Source organism: Euprymna scolopes, chromosome 18, assembly GCF_053919585.1.
Source record: "Euprymna scolopes isolate OS-2025 chromosome 18, ASM5391958v1, whole genome shotgun sequence".
Taxonomy (NCBI): domain Eukaryota; kingdom Metazoa; phylum Mollusca; class Cephalopoda; order Sepiida; family Sepiolidae; genus Euprymna; species Euprymna scolopes.
This window is the reverse complement of record NC_136499.1, coordinates 107,999,122-108,021,363: the sequence shown is the minus strand read 5'-3', so window position 1 is coordinate 108,021,363 and position 22,242 is coordinate 107,999,122. Positions and strand designations below refer to the sequence as shown.

General features: G+C 34.7%; 1 protein-coding gene across 1 annotated transcript in view; it reads right to left on the bottom strand.

The window, feature by feature from the left end:
- Window positions 1-11,098: 11,098 nt before the first annotated feature.
- The window catches only part of LOC145297750 (4-hydroxybenzoate polyprenyltransferase, mitochondrial-like), a 33,078-nt gene continuing 21,934 nt past the window's right edge, over window positions 11,099-22,242 (bottom strand). The window contains exons 5-8 of the mRNA XM_080143981.1: window positions 20,813-20,898; window positions 18,736-18,869; window positions 15,229-15,417; window positions 11,099-11,442 (exon numbers count right to left, since the gene is read on the bottom strand). Of these exons, the coding sequence (XP_080000107.1) occupies window positions 11,320-11,442; window positions 15,229-15,417; window positions 18,736-18,869; window positions 20,813-20,898 (532 nt within the window). The 3' untranslated portion in view covers window positions 11,099-11,319. The remainder of the gene's footprint in view (window positions 11,443-15,228; window positions 15,418-18,735; window positions 18,870-20,812; window positions 20,899-22,242) is intronic.

Below are 22,242 nucleotides of genomic sequence, written 5' to 3'. Positions count from 1 at the left end.
ATCATCACACAAGCAGAAAAGCCCAGCATATAAAATCAGCAGTAAATTCTTTGATAAAATGGGTGCATTCAAACAATGTTTAAAGCACAACTGAACCATGATGGCATAAATAACCTCACTTAAGTCCAATGGTGCGTTTCACCCAGTAGAAAATGAACATTTAAATTCCATTCCAGTCTTTTTAATCAACTACAAAACGAAATAAAGTGAAAGAAAAATTGGCATAAATAACCCTTCGAATCGGTTAAATCCATGGTGCGTTTCAACCAGTAGAAATCATAGAACGAAAAGGAATCTTAAAATTCTATTCCAGTTTTTTTAAGCAACTATGGAAGTAAAGAAAACCCAAACCGGTGTTCTTTTGTAACTGTCCCTTGTGAACGATCCTGCAACGGTGTAAAGTGGTGGCGGGGGAAGGAGGAATTTATTAGAGAGAAAAGATTTGACCACTTTCATTGATATTAACTGATTTTGGCAGTGAACTCTCACCAGAAAAAATATAGAAATCTACGATTATCGAGGAAGTGGAGCGGTAATAGGCCTATAACACACCTCAGATAATGTGCTGCAGTTTGTGCACATTACATTCGCATGAAATGTCCTGATTTTTTGGTCCTGGATATGACCTTAAACTATATCCAGTGGTGAGGCCCCAGCTTGTGGGCTTTGGGGAGTGTGGAGCCACCCTTTAAATGCCATTGCTCCCAGGTCCACTCTGACCCGGAGTGGTAGTCCCAACTATGGGTTAAATAGAAACTGACTTGAAAACAACACATATATTCTATTAAAAAATTTTTATTCAAAATCTTTGGATTCGGCATAAATAACCTGAAAAGGATTGATATGCTATAAAACAAAACCAACCAACCAACCTTGATTTTTAATCCTATTAAGGTCAAAATCAGAGGGAAAAAAATGAGTTCATTTTATATATATAGGGATAATCTGATAGACAAATGTCCATCCAATAATAATCTACTGAAAAAAAAATATGGAAATGCAAAAATATAAGGGGGTGGGGTACAATACAGAAATTGTATCGCTTCATTTTAATTTAATTTAAATCAGTATCGTTTTTTTTTTTTCTGTGGACTTTTTTGGGATTTAATTAAGGAGTTACCACTAATTTAGACCAAAAGCTACTCGAGGATAAAGAGACGGATTATCGGAAAAATAATGAAGAATATTATGAAAGGATTGAAACCGACTAATGAAATTTTGATTACTAATGAGGACGGTTTATGACAAATATTTGTTGACGTTGGATTTTGAAGACTACCATGTTGTAGTCTGCAGGGAAGTTCTTGAAAAGAAAACATGAAAATTCTCTTGCTAGGCATACAGGAGAAAAGAAACCTTAAAATGTAAATATAGATTTTTTTTTTTTGAGCGTCCGATTAATGGAACGCTGGCGGGTAATGAGTTAAGAAATCTGGCTGACCTGTGGGATTTTATCGTATGCGATAAATAAATAAATAAATAAACTGGAAGAATACTGACATTCCTCTTTTTTCCATGTAAATCAGTTTACAGTCAGCTTTTTCTAAGAGAGATCAAAATGTTAGAATCAAGACACTGTTTTTTTTACTTCCAGTTTCTGCCCTATGGATGGGACGAAGATGACAATGACGGTATGATCTCCTCCCCATCTGGAGATCATACTTTCATTGTCATCTTCGTCCCATCTGTGGGGCAGAAACTGTTAAGAATGGCTTTCTTATCCGCTTGTCCACGTCTAATTATCCAGCCAAAATGGACAGCAGAAAAAAAAAAGACCAGACAATCTTGACTATTGCCAATCGCTAAAAAATAAAATAAAATAAAATGGGGGGGGGGGGCGATCCTGCCCTCACAATGTATGGTGGTGGTAGGAGGTATTTTTAAACAAAACCTTATGAAGAGGTCATTTTCATCTCAATTCTATTTTGGTTTCACAATTTATCGGGTTTCAGTTTTCTTTCCAAGGATTTGACAAAAATGAGTTTTTTTTTGTTTTTTCTTTTAAAGATATTTTAATGAAATTGTTTTAATTTTTCAGATATTTTGTATTTTTTATTAACACAACTTAATAAAAATAAAATATTTAAATAAAACAACAAAAAAACAAAACAACTGGTTGTTGTGATTTTAAAAAATATTTTTATCCATGGTGGAAGGTCAAAAGATTGGAAAGGAGTCATCACCAAATAACAAATGTAACTTACAAATTCTAAAACCAGAAAATTACGTTTTTTTTTTTAAATATTTACATATAAATCTATATATTAATACGACAGTGTGTGCATTATTTTCTGTGCCACGCTTACATCCGGGTCGTTTAATTGTTATGCACTTCTATTTCTTGTAATAAATAATTTTACCAAGAATTCTTAATAAGTTTTGGTTTCGGTTTCAATTATAGCTGATGGCACTTAAATCATTTATTTTTTTTTATAAGAATTCTTCATAATTTTAATTTCGGTTTCGATTATAACTGATGGCACTCCAGCAATCTATTTTGTTTTTACAAATAATTTTATCAAGAATTCTTCATAAGTTTGGATTTCGCTTGTGGCCGAAGGAATTCAAGTTATAATTTTTTTTTTCATAAGTTTTAATTTCAGTTTCAATTTAAGCTAATGCACCCAAGTTATATGGATATATTTTTATTATTTCTGAAATCACAACTTTATCTTCTCTTCTGTCTATCTATATAAATAAAATGAACTCATTTTTTCCCGTATGAGTGTGACCTTAATAGGATTAAAAATTGAGACATTACATGCAAATCTATTACACACAAGCTGCAGCACAATATCTGAGGTGTGTTATAGGCATATTAGCTTTCCATAACGTCGTTGATTTCATCTGGTGAGAGTTTGCTGCAAAAACGCTTAGTTTCAATGGAACTCTACTCTCTCTATTAGATTCCTCTTTCCACTGCCACCCATTTACACCGGACTTGACCGTTCACAGTAGAAAATTACGAGAAAACACCGGTTTGCGTTCGTAGTTACTTAAAAAAAGTGGATTGCATACAGCTATTCTAACGGTTACTTATTCCATTTTCTTTTTTTTTTACATTTTTTTATTTATTTATTCTTTTTCTTTTATTACCTAATCCAATGGGTACTTACGCCATCTTTCCCTTTTTTATTTTATTGTTTTTTTCTTTCTCATTATCGTTTACAGTTTACACAGAGAAAATTGTGTTTATTAAAAAAAAATAAACGAAACAAACTAACCATGGATTCCATGTTTTACAACAAACTCTTACAGTCGACAACTACTATTTGCGTATTCAACTGTATTTATGCAACGTTCCTTTCTTTTTCAGCATAGAGTTTTATTTTCTCTGTGTTTGATGAGGTTTTTTTTTTTTTTTTTTTTCCTTTACCAACTGTGACTGATTTACGGTCAGGCATGATCACCGCGAACGTCCGATTGGAATATCCCCTTTAAATGGGGAGCTGGTTTCCACCCCCATCATTTTAGGGAAGCCAAAACTGATCCGCATTGAAACAAAATAAACAAGCACCAAAAGACTGCCCTGCAGTAATTAAAAAAAAATAACAGGTCATCGTAACAATCCTGCGATGACCTCATTAAGCGGCCAACTGTCAATCAAACCTCTGGGACTTTTTAACCCTTAATTTAACACGCTTCTCAATTCCTAGGTGGTTGCCTATTTTTCCCCATTCGTTTCCACCTTCGCGTCAAGGCTTCGGGGGTTCAATCCGATCTTCCTACTAAAACTTTCATTTTTTCTTTTAACGTTTTTTTTTTTAACACACACACACACACACACACACCTACAAACACACGGGCAATGCCAGGTACCCACCGCCAGTAATATATAAAAATGAATAGAACATTAACTCTATAATAATATATATATGAAATCTGCAAGAATTAAAATATATTTAAGCATACTTTACAACCGGGTTTTGCCGGGCGTTGTGCTAGCTTAAATAAATACTTTTGCAGTTTTAACAAAAAAGCTACAATAATTTCAGAGCGTCTCCATTTACCCTGAACATCTACAGAATGTCAACATTAATATATTACATATGACTGAGTCCCTTGTGGAATTTCCACAGGTCCCGCTAGTAAATTATTAAAATCCGAAAATTTGAAGAGCGGTTGCAAATACCTCTAATATGTTTCCATTATGCCATTTTGCTATTTCTATGTTTTGTATTGAGATAAGGTAAGGAGGTTAGGTAGCAAGAAACAGGCTGATATGATTTAGAAGAGGATTGGTGTGACGTGGGGGGGGGTCTAGATTAAGAGGTGAATGCAGTATTTAGGTGCCTTTGTGTTAATTAGGATGTGTATAGATTAAGTTATGCTATTGTTCGGCCATTTGACAAGGTAAGGAGGAATTTCCTTTTGTGGGGACATTGTCTGAAGATCTCATTTTTAATGTTCATACAGGCTATGGATGGGTAATTGATAGCCTGAAGAATCCTATATTTTTCGGTGGTGCATACGGGCCAGGTCTTGGAGGTTGGATCATAAGATTTTTTAACATCAATGATCTTCCATTCTATTTTATATGGAGTGTTTGATTCTTTAAGTGACCAAATTGTAATGCCTAAAGATGTGTCAAATCTCTTTTCAGGGTATTTGAAGGTGTAGTTGTGTGCATATAGTCTTAGCTTAAAGGTACCCTGAGTCATATCAATGTAAATTTCTTCTTTACTTGCGTTATTTCCAGGAATGACTTTGGCTTGGTAAACAATAGATTCAATTGTGCAGCCTCCTCCCAGAGGGCAAGTATCTCCTCTCCTGCACAAAGAGCAAGGTTTATTGGAGTTGGGAGTTTAGAGGTCAGGATAGAACCGACTGAGGAACAGCAGGAATAGCTAGTTTTGATTGTGTTTCTTTTAAAGATCTTATGGAGTTTGTTGGTGGGCGGAAAATGTTTATCTATTAGGAGAAATTGTCTACCTATATTGTACTTGACATTGAGAGTAAAGTGGGGGTGGGTGAACCAAATAATGTTCCTGGATCTGTTGGATCTGCGTTGTCTGGTGGGCGGATTGGGTATATATGAGATAGTAGCCACTTTCTCGGAGGGCACTGTTGTAATATGATGCAGCTTGTTGGAAAATCTCTCAGCTGGATGAGAGGTTGGAGATTCTTCTGCTGATGCTGGGGACAAGGTTCTGGAAAACATGAGGTGGGTGGCACGATTGAGTGTTGATGTACCTAAGCTGTTCATCGGGCTTGTGGTAGGGTTTGGTAGAGTTGCTGGACAGGTTCAATGTTACATCTAAAAAATCCCCACTAGTGAGGTTTGTGTCAATGGTGATATTAAAACCTGAGTTCTTTAAGGAATGTGTTCATTTGTTTCCTGAAGCTGTCTAGGTTCTGACTTGTGGTTGCACAAGAGACACAAGCCGTCGTCTTGGTAGAGGCCAAATTCATGATTGGAGAACTTGTTGTGCAGGGAGTGGAGAATAAAGAGGCCTATCAGATCACACACAACACACTATCAAAGGCTCCCATTGGAACATCAAATGGGTCTTTAGGATTGGATTTCTTAACCCACGTTTTGTTGTCAATGAAGAGGAGGAAATTTCTAGCGTGGAGGATAGTTTCAGGCTCTAGATTACTAATCTGGTGAAGGTTAGAGAGTTGGCGAGGATTTCCCTGCTGATGGAAGGGTAAAAGTCTTAATGTCAAACTGAGTGAATTTGCATGGCTCCTTATTGGGAATGGCTTTGAACCAGTGGATGGTTGCTTGGGGATTACTCCAAAGCCTTAGGTTTGAGTTATTTTTTATATGTTTATTAATTTTCTTGAATATATGTTTACTTGCTAAACCCATTTCACTCTTAGCTGGGTTGGTCTGTCTTGGAAATGGGGTTTGTGATCATTCAAGGTCATGAAGGCTGTCTTCTGTGCTAGCTGATTGGTTCTGTAATCAATTTTCAGTTTCATTGCAAGGTTTGAAGTTTCCTTGTTTATACTGAATAAGGTATGGCTTGATGCTATTTGGTATTGCTTTATGATGCTGTTTTAGGCAAGATCTTTGGACTTGTTTTTATGAATTTTGTAAATGTTTCTGGTTTTATCTGTGAATGTGAGTGTGTGTTCACTAGACTTAAGCTTTTTGATATCAGTGGATAAGTTTCTTTGAAAGGCGGTACTATTTCGTGTGAAATAGATTTTGAGAATTAAATCCAACAGGCGTCCATTCCAGGAGCTTTGTCTGAATATTTGTAGGATTTCAGACCATAGTGGTTATTTACGTTTGGGTCTTCCGTAGAAATAGAAAGATGATATTTCCACCTCATACGTTTCACAGCATCTTCCATTTTATTAAGGGATTTCAGGTAGAATGTGTTGCTGGGTGTCGGGATGTTTTTAGGAGAGTATCTGAGTTCTTGTTTGTTCATTTTCCTAAATGTTCCCTTCAATTGATGATATAGTTCAAGATTTATTTTCTAGAGTGTTCAACTGCACAACCGACCAATGTCAAGACAAAATCGGTAGAGATATCGGAAGTGTGGGGGCTGTATCGCATGTCAGGAGACAATGAAAAAAAACAAAAAAACAAATAAAGTGCTCGATCGCGGATGTGAGAGCTGAAAATACAAATATTTATTTCAAACTAATATATATATATATATATATATATATATATATATATAATGGTTGATTCAATGCAATGAAACCACTGGTACGCCTTGGAAATATGTATATATAATTTTGAAATAAATATTTGTATTTTCGATCGAGCACTTTATTTGGTTTGTTTTTTTTTTTCATTACTTGCTGACATACTATATATATAATATATATATATATGTGTGTGTGTGTGGTCAGGTCATGTCATATGCTACTGGTACAATGTAACCCAGTACTACCTGTCTCATGGTCGGGTCACCAGCGATTAAGCTGGTTCCCCCATCAGACTTGTTTGGTGAGAAGGGCAGCTAGTCTCCCTGAAGGATTAAAAACAAGACCTTCCAAAGGGTGAATGAACCCTTTTTTGGGGTCAATGGCCAACTAGCACCGTGTATATTTGTGTGTATGTATATATGTGTTGCCGTGGAGAGGGCAACCTTTCTAGGAGAAGCAAATCTCTGATTTAAAAAAACCATAAAGCAGGAGACCAGTATCTGCATTAAGCTGGTCTGCAGTTTAATTTGTTGCTGGCTATCTTGCTCTTGCTTGTTGCTGGATCTCAACATTTTGAACCGAGAGAGAGACTTAGCTGTCGTACAAAGCTAAGACTCTGTAACATCATCTTTGTATAGATACTCCCTCAGGCATTTGGGCTCATGGACTTTAAGTGTCTGAGGGAGTGGCACTCGTCTGACAAGACATTGCAATCATTGTGTGTGTGTGTGCATGCGTGTTTTTTGATATATACTATTAATCCTTCGTAAGACATATTTGATTTGGGGTAGATTCCTTTGATTTGCATGCCTAATTTAATTTTATTAAAAAAAAAAATTTTGTATGAATATGGAAGTGTCCTTAAAGTTCAATTTACACCTTAATTTTTTTTTCTTTTAGTCCAAAGAATCCAAATAACGTGTAACAATTAGTAATGAGACTATTCCGATATTTTTACAGATGCCGATACAATTACTGATTCCGATTCTCTATAAATCTCTAAATTAACTATAACATGGTTATTTTTCATATATATTTTAAAAATACATGTTAATTGTACAGATATTTTTCAAACATGAAAATACACTGGGGGGGGGGAGTAATCTAGCGATTTTAGTTTTACTGGAAATTTAAAATCAATAAATATTTAAAATTTTATCATTACCATCGACAGTGGAAGATTTTGTATTAAACAAAATTAAATCGAAAGGGCAATTAAAAGAATCGTTTTTGGCATTGGAAAATAAGCAGAAATTTTTCTGATTCCAATACCGATACTGCCAAAAGTACTAATTTTACTGATCACCGATTCGGCTTAATCATCCCAACACTAGTAACAATAAAATTTTAAACCTACTCTTTGTATTTTTCAATTTTAAGTCATGAAAGAATGGGCTTTCTAAAAGCAAAGTCCCCTGATGCTTGCTGCAGGCCTGTCAGACTAAAATCAAACATTATTAAAAAAAAAATGTATCAAATACAGAATATTCCCTAAATATTTTTTGGGATTTTTTTTTTTTTTTACACAGTGATCACCACTTATCAAGGCCCGGAAACCACTCAAGGATAAGGGTTAGATGATCAATTAGCTTTCAAAACCCCCCCCAAAAATAAGTAAATTCAAAGAAACAACTTTGGGTCTGCACCGGTTGAAATCTGTAAACAAACAGATCATAAATTAGAGTTATTTAACTAAAATAAATAGCGAGAATACCTGTCCCAGGACAGATAAAATTAATTAAAAAAAAAAAAATTTATTTAAATTTGATTCACCTCAGACAATATTGCCACTGAGACTTAAAACACCATATTTATATGGGGCGTCCTAAGTGGGGAGTCGTGTAGTGAGATGTTTGTTTACATTACATTTTAAATTTCTGTATGTTGGTATAGTCAGAGTAACTGGGAAAGAATTTCAATGGCAAGCAGTTTGAGGAAAAGTTATTAGAGTAAAAAGTTTCTCCAGCATCTGGGAACCTCTACAGCAACGGGGTGGAATTTTGTTCATTGTTGGACTGTTTAAGGGGGGGGGGGAGTATACATGCAGTAAATATGGAGCACATTCCATTAAAAAACTTGTAAAGACATTAAAAAGTGAAAATATTGAAAAAAAAATCATATTGTATGTACCCGTTATGGAATTAATAGAATTTCATAATAGAATTTCACTTAATTTGATCAAGTATTTTTTTTTTTCAGAAGAAAATCAAATTTTAATGAGATTGATCACCTTGCAGCCATCTTGCCTGTTTTACGGCTGAGGAGGAAGGTTCCTTTAAACGAAAAAAGGGATTAACAAAGGACAAAATGAAAAAGGGATTAAAAAAGGATATAAAAACTCTTTAAAATAAGTGAAAAAAAAAACTAAAATATTTATATAGGTATTTTTTCTGTCCAGGTTTCAAAATAATCTTGTCAAACTTTGACGGTCCTGGATATGACCTTAAACTATATCCAATTATTTCCGATGGTGAGGCCCCAGCTTGCGGGCTTTGGGGAGTGTGGAGCCACCCTTTAATTGCTATTGCTCCCAGGTCCACTCTGACCCTGAGTTGTAGTACCTGTTAGGGTTCCAACTATGAGTTAAGTAGAAACCAACTTGCAAAAAACAAATATACTCTATTAAAAAATTTTTCTTCAAAATCACCGGATTCAGTATTAAATAACCTGGAAAGGGTTGATATGCCGTAAAACAAAAACAACCAACCAATCAAACGTTGACAAACTTTAAGCGATGATGGAGTTATCTTCCTTGGCGCCCCCCCCCTTCTCCTCGTCCACAAAATAGGCAAGATGGCTTGGATACGATCGATTTCATTAAAATTTGATTTTCCCCTGTAAAAAAAAAAATACTTGATCAAATTATTAAGTGAAATTTTTTTTTTATGAGAACTTTATTCCATAACGGGTAGGTACAATATAATTTTTTTTTCAATATTTTAATTTTTTAATGTCTTGATTAAACTACACATGTACCCAATTTTTTTTAACGCAGTTTACGACCCAATCTACAGCAACCTTGCATTAGCATGTTTCAGTCAATTACATAAGCAGTCTGAAAAAACTGACACAAACACTGCCAGGAGATAAAATATTCAAAATGCAGCGTTCATCCCTTTCCCTTTCTAAATAGAAAGCAATTCATAACATGGGGAAAGGGGGATTTCTCGTTGACATGGCATGTTGAAAGTAATTTTCAGTTTAAAATTTTTTCTTGATTTAATGAATTTCACACTTTCATTGAAAATTGTCTTCTGACAGTTGATTGGATAATCATTTCAGCATTTTCCGGAGGCTGATGTAACATGCCAGAAAATGCCAAAACAAAATTGACAGAGATTGGGTCGTAAACTGGATAAGTACTTTTTCTTTAAATTAAATATATTAATAATAGAATGGGGTACACTGTTCAATTTATGAGTACTTCTGCAGTTACCAACCAGGATTTCCATAAATGTTAGCTCGGGCTAACCTGGCAACTGACCACCAGAATATGCCAAGCGCTGATCAAGTCGATCAGCCAATCAAAAATCGATAATAAATGCGATTAGCCAACTAAAATCTAAGCAGATGACTTGTAATGAATTGGAAGAAAAAAAAATGTTTAAATTACGTACAAATTTAATCAGTCTAAAAAAATGGAATTTATCGACTTTAGATAAAATGTTATATAAAATGGGCCCGTCCCAAATTATTAAATAATTTAGATAGTATGCGGGTAGGTTTGCTAGTTTTCATTTATGTGATTTGGATTCACAAGAAATGAAGGTTCAGTCGGAGTCAAATTAACCAAAAACAGATGTGAAGTCCACTTATTTATTTGCAGACTGTTATCCTCATCTTTTAGTTGTTGTTTCATGATGTTTCAGCCAATTATTCCTCTGGCCTTCGTCAGCCCTTCGGAGCCCGTGGAACAGTGAATAGAGATGTTAAATTTCTACAGTTCCAGGTGAGCATTGTCTGAAGATAGCGGGTTCAATCCTACCCAAAGCCGGCGAGAGGCTTAGTTGGCCAAAAACCTGGTGAGACGAAAAACAACTATGGAAGGCAGTAATTGCTGAGAATGGAGTTAGGGGATTCGTAGTTCCTATCCCGTCGCGATTACCACCTGATGAAGGCCAGAGGAGTAGTTGGCCGAAACATCATGAAACAACAACTAAAAAGATGAGGATAATAGTCCGCAATAAATAAATGAATAAATAATACTCATCTCAATGACCATTCCAATTAATTAAATAATAGATGCAAAATCCCTATTTACAATGCCTCCCCACGGGACAGAGTTAGACACCAGGATCGTTTTTTAATGTGGAGAAAAGGAACAAAAATAAAAATTGTCTCAGTCGTGACGGATTTCTCCTCCACTGACAGAGAACAAGAAATTGAAGTACAGCATCTGAAGAACAGATACTAAACTTTGATCTTGGCCCGAATGCAAAGTCGTTTAGCACAAAGATAGAGGGAGTGAGAGAAGTCGTGAACTTGCTGGAAGTATGGGAAGCGAACACTACATGCAAAGAATGATAATTAAGATAAATTAAAAGGGGATTACATTAAGTGGAGCAATTTCCATAAAAATAAATAATTACTTGAAATGGACATCTGGTTAATTTTTCTACACACAACAGACATACCTGCTCATTTTTTTATATTAGAAACGCACACAAACTGACGCACCACTTGCATTCTTTTAAATAAGGGAAACAATCAAGATTCAGTTTTTATAAGATTACTGAGCACTATTCCTAAAAACATGATGGATCCCAGACGGAAATTGGATCGGAATTTGTTTCCGCATTCTTCTGGATTATCCAGGTTGACACTATAAAGCTGCAAACAACAAAAGAAAGAAAAAAAAAATAAATAAATAATGAACATGAAATTTTTGATGTCTTAAAAAAAATAAATAAATAAATAAAATAATGACAAAAAAAACTAAAATAAGTTAAATTTGAAAATATGTTAAAAAACAGATAATACGATGCAGAATCTTTATCAAATAAATGAAATATTCATTTTTGTTTTTTTTAATTAAGTTTTACTATAATAGAATTGATTGCAGTATGAAATATTGTAAAATCATTAAATTTTTAATAAGAAAACAGTCAATTTAAAAAAAAATAATGATTTTTGCCAAAATATTTGTATCTTAAACAAAAACTCTTTATCAGTTCATTAAAAATTTAAAATTTCGTAACAAAAATAGCTCAAATTAAAGAGATGTTCACCATCTTACATTGTGTAACAATATCTGACAATTGCATCAATAACACAACATATTACAAAAAAAAATACTTTCTCCCATGATAGATATTTTTCCAAAATTAATAAAAATAAAATCTCTCACTAAAAATATATATAATAAAAGGGAACATCAGTCAGTATATAGTTTGATATGAAGACAACTTTTTCATTCATGAAAACAGAGTATACTTTTTTTTGGGTTTGTATTACTGTACACATAGATTCGAAAAAGTTGTCAAAAAACAAATATATAACAAATAAATGTTATCAAAGGCAAGATAAGTTACTGTTCTACCTAACTGGATATATTTTTTGTGTTTTTATTCAGTGTAACATGTTTATTCAGCTCGAAAAACATGCAGTGTTTACCGATGTATTGGAAAATTCAAAATGGCAGCTGACTCTCTCTCGGAGAGGGTACGTTTGGGAAAACATATAAATAATAAACTAGACAAAATACTGTTAGAAATTTGCTCAATATATGTTACCGTGACATAAGTTGACATGTATTCGGTTGTTTTCTAACAGTATTTTGTCTAGTTTATTATTTATAATACCTTTTCCCAAACGTACCCTCTCCGAGAGAGAGTCGGCTGCCATTTTGAATTTTCCAATACATCGGTAAACACTGCATGTTTTTCGACCTGAATAAACATGTTACACTGAAAAAATACACGAAAAATATATCCAGTTAGGTAGAAAAGTAACTTATCTTGCCTTTGATAACATTTATTTGTTCTATATTTGTTTTTTGACAACTTTTTCGAATCTATGTGTACAGTAATACAAACCCTTTTTTTCTAATATAAAATGTAAAAGAAAAACATGTTCGATCTGACTCCTTGTCTCTCTCTCTCTCTCTCTCTATATATATATATATATAGTAAGTTATAAAATATATATGGCGATTAAGCTACACAGAATATTCCACGTTTCATCCACTCTAGGATAAGCCTGATGAATCCTAGAGTGGATGAAACGCGGAATATTCTGTGTAGCTTAATTGCCATATATATTTTATAAATTACTATATAGCTTTACTTATGTATTGAGCACTGTTGAAGTAAATACTTAAAGTTTACACATAAATCTATACTTTCGTATATTAATTTATGTGGTTAAATGAAGTAGTCATATATATATATAAAGCTGAATGTCTGTGTGTGTGTTTGTGTCTGGTCACGAATAGGCTCCTATATGGTTGACTATTATAGAAAACTGATTACATATAATGATAGAAGATGTATCGAGAAACAGGAATGGGTATGTTTGATCTGGCAGAACGGTGGTTCATTAAAATTGTGGGGTCTGCGTTCGCGCCTGGTCCACAAAGTATGGAAATAGAAAATTTAAAAATTAAAAAAAAACGTTTACAAGTGTTTTTGATATAGATGTACATAATAATACTTTGATAAGCATGTTTTAACTTAAATAGGGATGGTATAATAAAATTGTGGGGTCTGCGTTCGTGCCTGGCCTCCATAGAATGGAAATAAGCACAAACTTAAATAAAGACTTTTTATATCTATCTGCATAAGTATATTTTGATAATTATGTTTCAGTTTGAAGAAATATGGTATAATAAAATTATGGGGTGCTCGTTCGCGCCTGACCTCCATAGAATGGAAATATGTCACAAAGTTTAACAAGGTTTTTTAATATAGATCCACAGAATATTGAAACCGTCCTCTCATGACGAGTTCGCTTCTACGCATGCGTCATACAACGTCGGAACATGATTTAGTTTAAATATTTGAAAAACTGACACAATTTTGTGGACGTCGTCTTAGCTCAGTTGCTTAGAGCGTGGCCTCATTATCTAAATGTTTTGGGTTCGAATCGTGGTGTGAAATGTCTTTTTTATTTTTCGATTTCTTAAATTTTAATATTGAAGCAGGGTTATTTAAGCCATTTTCACGTGTTTTCAGATTTTTTAACGTTTGTTTTTCTGTTTTTTTTTACTTTGCTTATTCTTAGGTTTTCATTAACACCCCCCCATCCCTGCCGACCACACACACCCAAAAACACCCGGGCAACGCTGGTTACTCCTCCCCCCCTCCCCCCGCTAGTCTATATATAAAAGGCAAAAGGAGCGCGCATTTTTGTATGCCCAGCAAAGGCTTTTTCTGCCAGGTTCGGGTGGGGGGGGGGTACTATTTCTTAGAACTTTTTATCTATCCCCTAGATCATAATATCTACCATTTGCAAAGGGACGTCATGTCTAGACTTATTTTGATCGACTTTTATAAGATTTGTGCTATTTCGTTGGGTCGCATGTTCGGCTTTTTAGTATAAATAAAGTGAAACTAAATTGCAATGAAGTCAGTTCCTTTGCACCAGGGACGTCCAGAAAGTAAATCATCTTTGATCAATTTGGTGAAAAACATCATATCAGACAATTGCTATTCATTTGGACACTCCTAATTTTTATGGGGAACTGGTTTTCCCCCAACAACTTTGCGAAACAAAACAAAACCAAAAAATACTGCCTCGTAGCCAAAGTTAAGTGCGGGATTTTGCTATGGCGTGATGTTTGATCTCATTAAATTTACACACCTGTCACATAACTTTTTAATCGTTTAATTTCATGCACTCTTATTCCATTGCCTTCGTAGCGTCGAGGTATCATGCTTTTTTTCTGCCTTCGCCTCAAGAATTTGGGTTCGAGCCTACTTTTTTTTTCTTTTTTTTTTTACACAGGCATCACCACATTATCAAGGCCAAGAGGCCACTCAAGGATAAGGGTTAAACAGTGTACAGTAGAAATTGGACAATATAGTAATCATTAGTAATGAAAATTCGGTAAATTTGATAACTTATATGGAACAGTTCATCAAGAACTTATTTACGTTAGACTTGAACACAACCATATTGTAGTCAGCTGGAAAGCAGGAAAACAGAAGACAATTCCACAGGTGTGCAGTTCTAAGGAAGAAGCTTTGTTCATGGAATCTACGTTTAGGTTTAGGCACAGATAAAGAGTGGGGGGAATTATTGATAGTGTTTTCAGCTAGATGAGTGTTTCTTGTGAAAGTTGTGAAACCTGTCTACCAAAACTTTTTTTTTTCTTTTACACCTACAAACACCCGGCAATGCCGGGCACTCCAACTAGTAACACTGAAAAACCACTTCCTCCTTATGAAATTGGTCCAGTTGACCCTCAGAGAATTAATAATTTTTTAAATTTTAGATATTATTTATCCAAAGCAATGCCGATCAAGACAATACCAACATTTTGGTAATTCATCTTGTTATTTTTGACATTTCGCTGGACATGCAAACATACACACAGACAACTGTCCTTTATATAATAGAATATTCTCAAGAAATGGCGGGTCTTACTGCTGGTATAATATATCGTTTTCTACTCACCTGATGAGCTATGTGGGCAGAGGTTAGGGCTAAAGCTGAATAGTATGGCCACAACTGGTCACTCATTATACCAGACAAGGCCAAACTGCTGACCATTACTCCTGTAAAACCGGAAAGCCACAATTTTGTCTGATTCCCAAACTTTAAGGCTGTTGATTTAACCCCAATCAAAATGTCGTCATCTTTATCCTAAAAAGAAAAAAAAAAGTGTTATTCACCCAAAATGTCAGATTTCAAATTTTTTTTAAGGAAAAAAAAAAAAAAAAAAACACAAGACATTTTTGCTGCTTGTCCATGATTTTCCCATACATTAAAAAAAAAAAAAAAAAAAATCAGTATGATATACATTCCCGTGACAGAAAGAAAATACATACGCCCAAATAACCAGACATGCAGCAAAATCTCATCACTTCACTGTACAGTTTTGGAATTCCTTTCCAGTATCTAGTTTCCCAACTGTACTAAAATGTAGAAATTTAGATGTAATATGAACAGACTTCTCGCTGTTCAACTCCCTTCTTAGAGTGCCCATGTAAGCCGTGTCCCTAATTCACAGTAACCCTTTACATTTCAGTGGCAATTATTCTTGTTTGGGTGAATATGACTAAAAAAAAAAAAATAAAAATAGTTGTGGAACACAATGCTGTGGGATTACTTCCATGTTGGTTATCTTCAAGTCCAATGTTAACAAATACTTGGTGATATATTCGCTGGAGTTATCAAATTCTAACAATTCCACCCATTCTTTTCAATCTTGTCATAGCATTGTCCATCATCCGACTATTTTACTAACCTTTATTCTCGAGTTGCTTTTGACCTTGATAAGTGAATAACATATCTATATTTGATTAGCATTTTTTTCCCCTTATTTATAAAGACAGGTGAACTGTTCTTTAGCTTTGGTAAGCAATTACTTTCAGATGATATCTCGATAAAAGCACTAGTGCCTATCACCTTATTAAATATATTCGCAATATTGCAATATTTTTGGGTGATAATGGGGTATGGTCCCTCACAGTCAGGAGATTCTGTTTATAAATGATACTGCTAGGAACTGAAGAATCAAATTAATTCACGTTCTGCTACCAACCAATCAGAAACCAGAATTGCTCCGTAAAAATTAAACCTTTTTTAGCAACTTCGCATGTGTTTTCTTCATGTCAACATGGGAAGAATCTTTTGCTCTTTGGCTTCCAACTCAAGAACTGTCTACTAAGAACCACTTACCTCCAGGACATGGCTTACAACTCTAGAGCCACCAGGAAGGGCATTCAGCCTATAAAAAAAATCTTGCCTTAACTAAGTATTACATATTAGATACCCTATATCAGTAGCAATTAAGTTAGCTAGCATGAATTTTGACACAGGTCAAATTTAGTGCATGTCAGCATAACCTTAATCTGAAAACAGAATCGTTCTCCAGAGACGAGTGACAGAAAGTTGAGGCAGGAGGGAAATGCTGAAGGCAAAACGGAGACAATGAAGAATGATGTCACGTCTTTGAACAGAAAGCTAAGGTTTTTAGATCAATCGCACTTCTTAGCTTTGGTAGATGGTGTCTTGATAAAAACACTGGTCTCCTTCATTTCATTGGATTAACATCAGGAAAGACATCTGACCTATAAAAAAATTTTGCCTCAAGGAAATAACTGCCAAAGAAAATATGTTGCATTTCAGGTTATGTAGTTTAAATAAAGACCTGGCCAAAGAAAGGTTAGTTTTTAGAAGTCAATTTCTAAAAGCCATGCCAGCATGTAAAACTAATGTTGAATCGAATAAGATATTCATGACAATCATGCATTCATTAACAGGTGATATACAGAGATAAACAAAGACATCTTTATCATTAATAATGAAGATTTATGTTAGATGTTCTTAATCTAAAAGAGTTGATATTCTTTTAATTCTCTAGTGAATTGGATAATCACTTGATTCAACGTAGAAAGTGAAACACAGATTTGTGCTGATTAATGCTGACTAAATTCATATTGAGATTTGTGAATCTGAAGTGTAAGCCATTTTGAGTTTCAGAACAGTTTCAGATGGTTCGCTGTTCCACACAAGTCCTGGGAGGTGACTTGTTTGTAGTAGACAGTTCCACAGAACAAAATATTCTTACCGTGTCGAAACCTGGGAAAGAACATGTGAAATTGCTCCAGAAAAGGTTTAATATTTATGAAGCAATTCTGGTTTTTGATTGGTTGGTAGCAGAACGTGAATTAATTTGATTCGTCAGTTCTTAGCAGCATCGTTTATAAATAGAATCTTCCGACTGTGTGGGATCATACCCCATCAATCTCAAAATATTGCAACATGTGTCCCATTTGAAGGTTCTTGATAAATTGTAGAAACATATCTAATTTGATTGGCCCCACACTTTCTTCAATGCAATCTCTCTCACAGATGTGATGTTGCTAGTCTCAGTCTTTTCTAGCAATACTATTATTCCAGTAGTTTCTTTCCAAGGACTGCAAGGTTGTGGAACTCTCCTCCTGCTCACTGGCCCTGTCCATGGGGCATTAGAATATGCCGACTGCCCCCCTGCAGAGAGTAAAAGTCCCTCAATGGGAGTCCTGGATATGACCTTAAACTATATCCAGTGGTGAGGCCCCAGCTTGTGGGCTTTGGGGAGTGTGGAGCCACCCTTTAATTACCATTGCTCTCAGGTCCACTCTGACCCAGAGTGGTAGTACCTGTTAGGGTCCCAACTATGGGTTAAATAGAAACCGACTTGAAAACAACAAATATATTCTATTAAAAAATTTTTTCTTCAAAATCTTTGGATTCGGCATTAAATAACCCGAAAAGGGTTGATATGCCGTAAAACAAAAACTGTTTTCCTTCTATCTACAGCCTTGATATTTTCAAGACTAAGGTCAATAGGCATCTCCTGTCTTTGCAATAATCAGCTTTCGTTCTTGTTAGCTCTTTAAATTAAGTGGCTTCATGCCTTGTCAAGTGATCACCATAAAAAGAAAAGAAGAATACATAATATGGCATCACCGAAATCAGAAATATATCTGTAATTTGATTTGATACTGATTACGATCACGCATTCGCTAGGTGTGAATTTTGACAAGATATACAAGTGACTTGAAAACATTTGTGAATTTGATATTCCCATGAAACTTCTTCTTTGGAGGAAACTAGTTCAACCCGCTAGGGTAAGTAAAGCTTCCATTAAGTACTTCCTGGAGTTTCAGAATGATCCAACCATTTCTTTTCCAGCAAATAAAAGAAATAGTTTTTTATTTTCTGAACTTGTGTAAAAAAATTGAGGCATTTCCGACTAAATTGTTTGTTCGTAATACATTTTAAACATTTTTTTTGTTGCTCCCAAATTTATCAGAAAGATGAAGATGAAGATGCAAGTCAGAGCCAAATGATTCTGCTGATCTGAGCAACAATTCAGAAATTGATAAATGCCAAGAAAAAAAGAAAATGATGCTGCGCTGAGAGTTGATGGAGTGTAGAGAATAATGTGTGATGGTTCACCTAATCACTTACCTGGTGGGCATAGATCGTGTCATAGATCAACGTCCACGCTACACAGCCTGCATAGAGAGGCAACACCACTGACCAATCACATGACCCGTTAATGGCTGAATATCCTACAAGGGCACCATAATTAAAAGTCAAACCTACAAAAGAAAATCAGAAAAAAAAAATATAGCAAAAATATTTTGCACATCATTTTAAAAAAAAAGTCTTTTTTCTATCTGAGTTTCTTTCAGTCTTTGAAAAAATATTTCAGTAATTAAAGAAAATTTGGGTGACAGGGAAGATGGAATTTGTCGGGTTAGGGTTAGAGAGGATTTTTTGACAATTTGCGTAAGAGCATTTAATACATGTGATATTTCCATCTTATTTTTTTTGCTCATTTTTGTTTCATGCTGACATCTGTTTTTTTTTTTGACTCGTTAAATCAGTAACTCCACTAGTATATAAAATGGATAGTTGATAATTACAGGAACTGAAAGTTCAGTTGGGGTTAATTTGCTGAACATGATGGTTAGATTACAGGGTTTGTGAGAATTTATACAGACTGATGTGACATCACATAGCTGAGTAAGAGAGTGAGAAAAGTCAGCAGTTCCTTAAAAGCACTAAAAGGAAAATTGGGTGGGGGGTAATATGATGTTTTGGAATTTATTGGGAAGATTAGAGTTAGGGTTAAATGGAATTCTTTGACAATTTGCTTGAGAGTACAGTCAAACCTTTGGATTCCAAAGAAAAAAAAAGTCAAGCGACAAATGCCATGATGTGTCGACAAAATTTTGATTCCTGGACAACGCTGACAGCAATCAAAGCATACGGTTTGATGAAACGTTAACAGCTTTGCGCAAGGTAGTCACTCCCATTTTCTTTTTTAATCCAGATTTGAGTGTTTTTAAAACAATATAGGGTTTTTTATTTATTTTTTTAACCTACTTTTTTTTTTTTCTTAAGAATTATATTTTTAAATACCTGGACTTAACAACAAGCTGAGCATGCAAGGTCTTCCGCCCTGAGTGAAAAAATTATTTTCACCATGACTAATGTTTGTGCAAAATTAAAAAAAAAATCCAAGGTGTGGTTATTGAGAAAAGTGCGAACAAATGAACGGATGAAGGATTTGGGGGCAATTTTACCCTATAATGACCCCCACCTAGGAGGATCAACCAGGGTTATCCCGGAAAATACATGCTGACAAAAATTTACTTTCAACATGACTATTGTTTGTGCAAAAGTAAAAAAAAAAAATCCAAGGTATGGTTATCGAGAAAAGTGCAAACAAGCAAACAGACGAACCGGTTCAATCCCTTCTTTGTCATCATCATTATAGCCTTGAGACTCTGGAGGAGCATAGGTCATCCACAACAGCCCACCAACATCCACGATCCTGGGCAATTTGCTCCAGCTCCCCCTCAGTAGTAGTCTGTCTGCTTGGCATCTGCCACCAGGTTTCTTTTCCAGGTGTTCCAGCACTGAAACATTCTTTGACCCCAACATGTCATACTTTCTGCAGGTGCAGTACCTTCCTCTTCCAGAACCGGAGCCTCTCGGGTTTTTGTGGATGCTTTTGTAGCGAGGAGTTCTTTTTTTTAGACGAAGGGTCCTGGCCCCACGCCCAACCTTCCCAGAAATAGGTGGAGTGCTCTTAGTCTGGCCTCTACTTGTTAATTTTTCTGTGCAACAAATGTTTCAAAAAACATTTGTTGCAAAGAAAAGTTAATATAGTTTTCTTGAAAAAATAAAAATATTTCTTTCATATAATTAAACATACAGTAAGTCTCATCTTGTGTTACTAGTTTTATCTCCAACGTTTTGAATTTATCGTCTGGCAGTGTTTGTGTCAGCTTTTTCCGGCAACCTTTCCGGATGCCTACTATAAACTCCTAGAAGATGCCGACACGACCTGGGGTCAAGTTCTGGATCAATATCAAAATTAGATTCCAAAATATAAAAAAAATAAAAAGGTAGGAACTTATTTGCCAAACCAATGTAACAAGACGCGAGAAACCCTTATCCTTGAGTGGCCTCTTGGCCTTGACAATGTGGTGATGCCTAACTAAAAAAAAAAAAAAAAAAAGTTGAAATTTACCAAGTACAACCTGTGGCCAATCCGTGTACCTTTTAGCAAGAGGATATGTCGTAACAAGCAGCATTGATGAAGCACCAAGAAAGATACTGAAAGGAAAGGAAGAGAAAAAACATTGCTACATTTTTAGAAGGGCAATATGTGACAATCTTCCCCCCCCCCCCCACCGTTATCCCAAATTAAAATTAGACGATATATTTCTAAGATTGGATATAATTTTATTACTTACTAATAAATTGCTCGGTCCTAAAATATGCTTAAATATATTTTTTTTATCTTATTTGAATGTTGATTGTTGTATTCCGTTGGGAAGCAGTCCTATGGTAAGGTGTCCCACAGATGGAAAATCATGAATGGAATGAACAAAGCTTGATTACTTATGGAAATGGTTTATGACAAGTATTTGTTTACATTGGAGTTGAAGATGACCAGAGTAAAAGTCCCGTAGATTGGTGCACAGGCAGTAGAATATGACAGAGTTAAGATACAAATGTTGATATTAGATTTGAAGATGACTCTGTTGTAGTCATCAGGAAAGCAATCCCACAATAATGTGTTCTGCAAAGGTGAAATTCTTGTAAAAAAAAGTTTGTAGAAATTTCAAATGTTGATGTTAGGTTTGAAGATGTTGTAGTCATCAGGAAAGCAATCCCACGGTAATGTGTTCCACTGAGATTAAGTTCTTGTAAAGAAAGTTTGTTTGCAGAAATTTCATTTGCAGACTTAAAATAACATAAAAATCCTTTGGGTTCTTGTTGTAGTTTACATTCCTTCATTTATAAATACCTCGTTTTCAATTAATCTATATATTAATACGATAGCGTGTGTATTCTTTTGCGTGTCACGCTTACATCCGGGTCGTTTAATTGTTATGTTCTTCTATTTCTTGTCATTAATAATTTTACCAAGAATTCTTAATAAGTTTTGGTTTTGGTTATAACTGATGGCACTTAAATCATCTATTTTTTTTTTATAAATAATTTTATCAAGAATTCTTCATAAGTTTTGGTTTCGGTTATCGCTGAAGGAACTCAAGTTATATATTTTTTTTTTTAATAAGTTTTTATTTTGGTTTCAATTCAAGCTAATGCACCCAAGTCATATGGATATATTTTTTTTATTTTTGAAATCGCAACTTTATAATATATAAAAATCGATAGAACATTAACTCTATAATAATATTTAAGTGTACTTTACGACCAGGCTTTACCGGGCATCCGTGCTTGCTTAGATAAATATTTTTACAGTTTTAACAAAAAAGCTACAATAATATCAGAGCATCTCCATTTACACTAAACATCTACCGAATGCCAACATCAATATATTACATATGAAGGAGTTCCCTGTGGAATTTCCACAGGTCCTGCTAGTTAATTAATTAAAATTATTATTTTGTAAAGAAAAACAAATCTACAACATTTCTTATTAGTTGA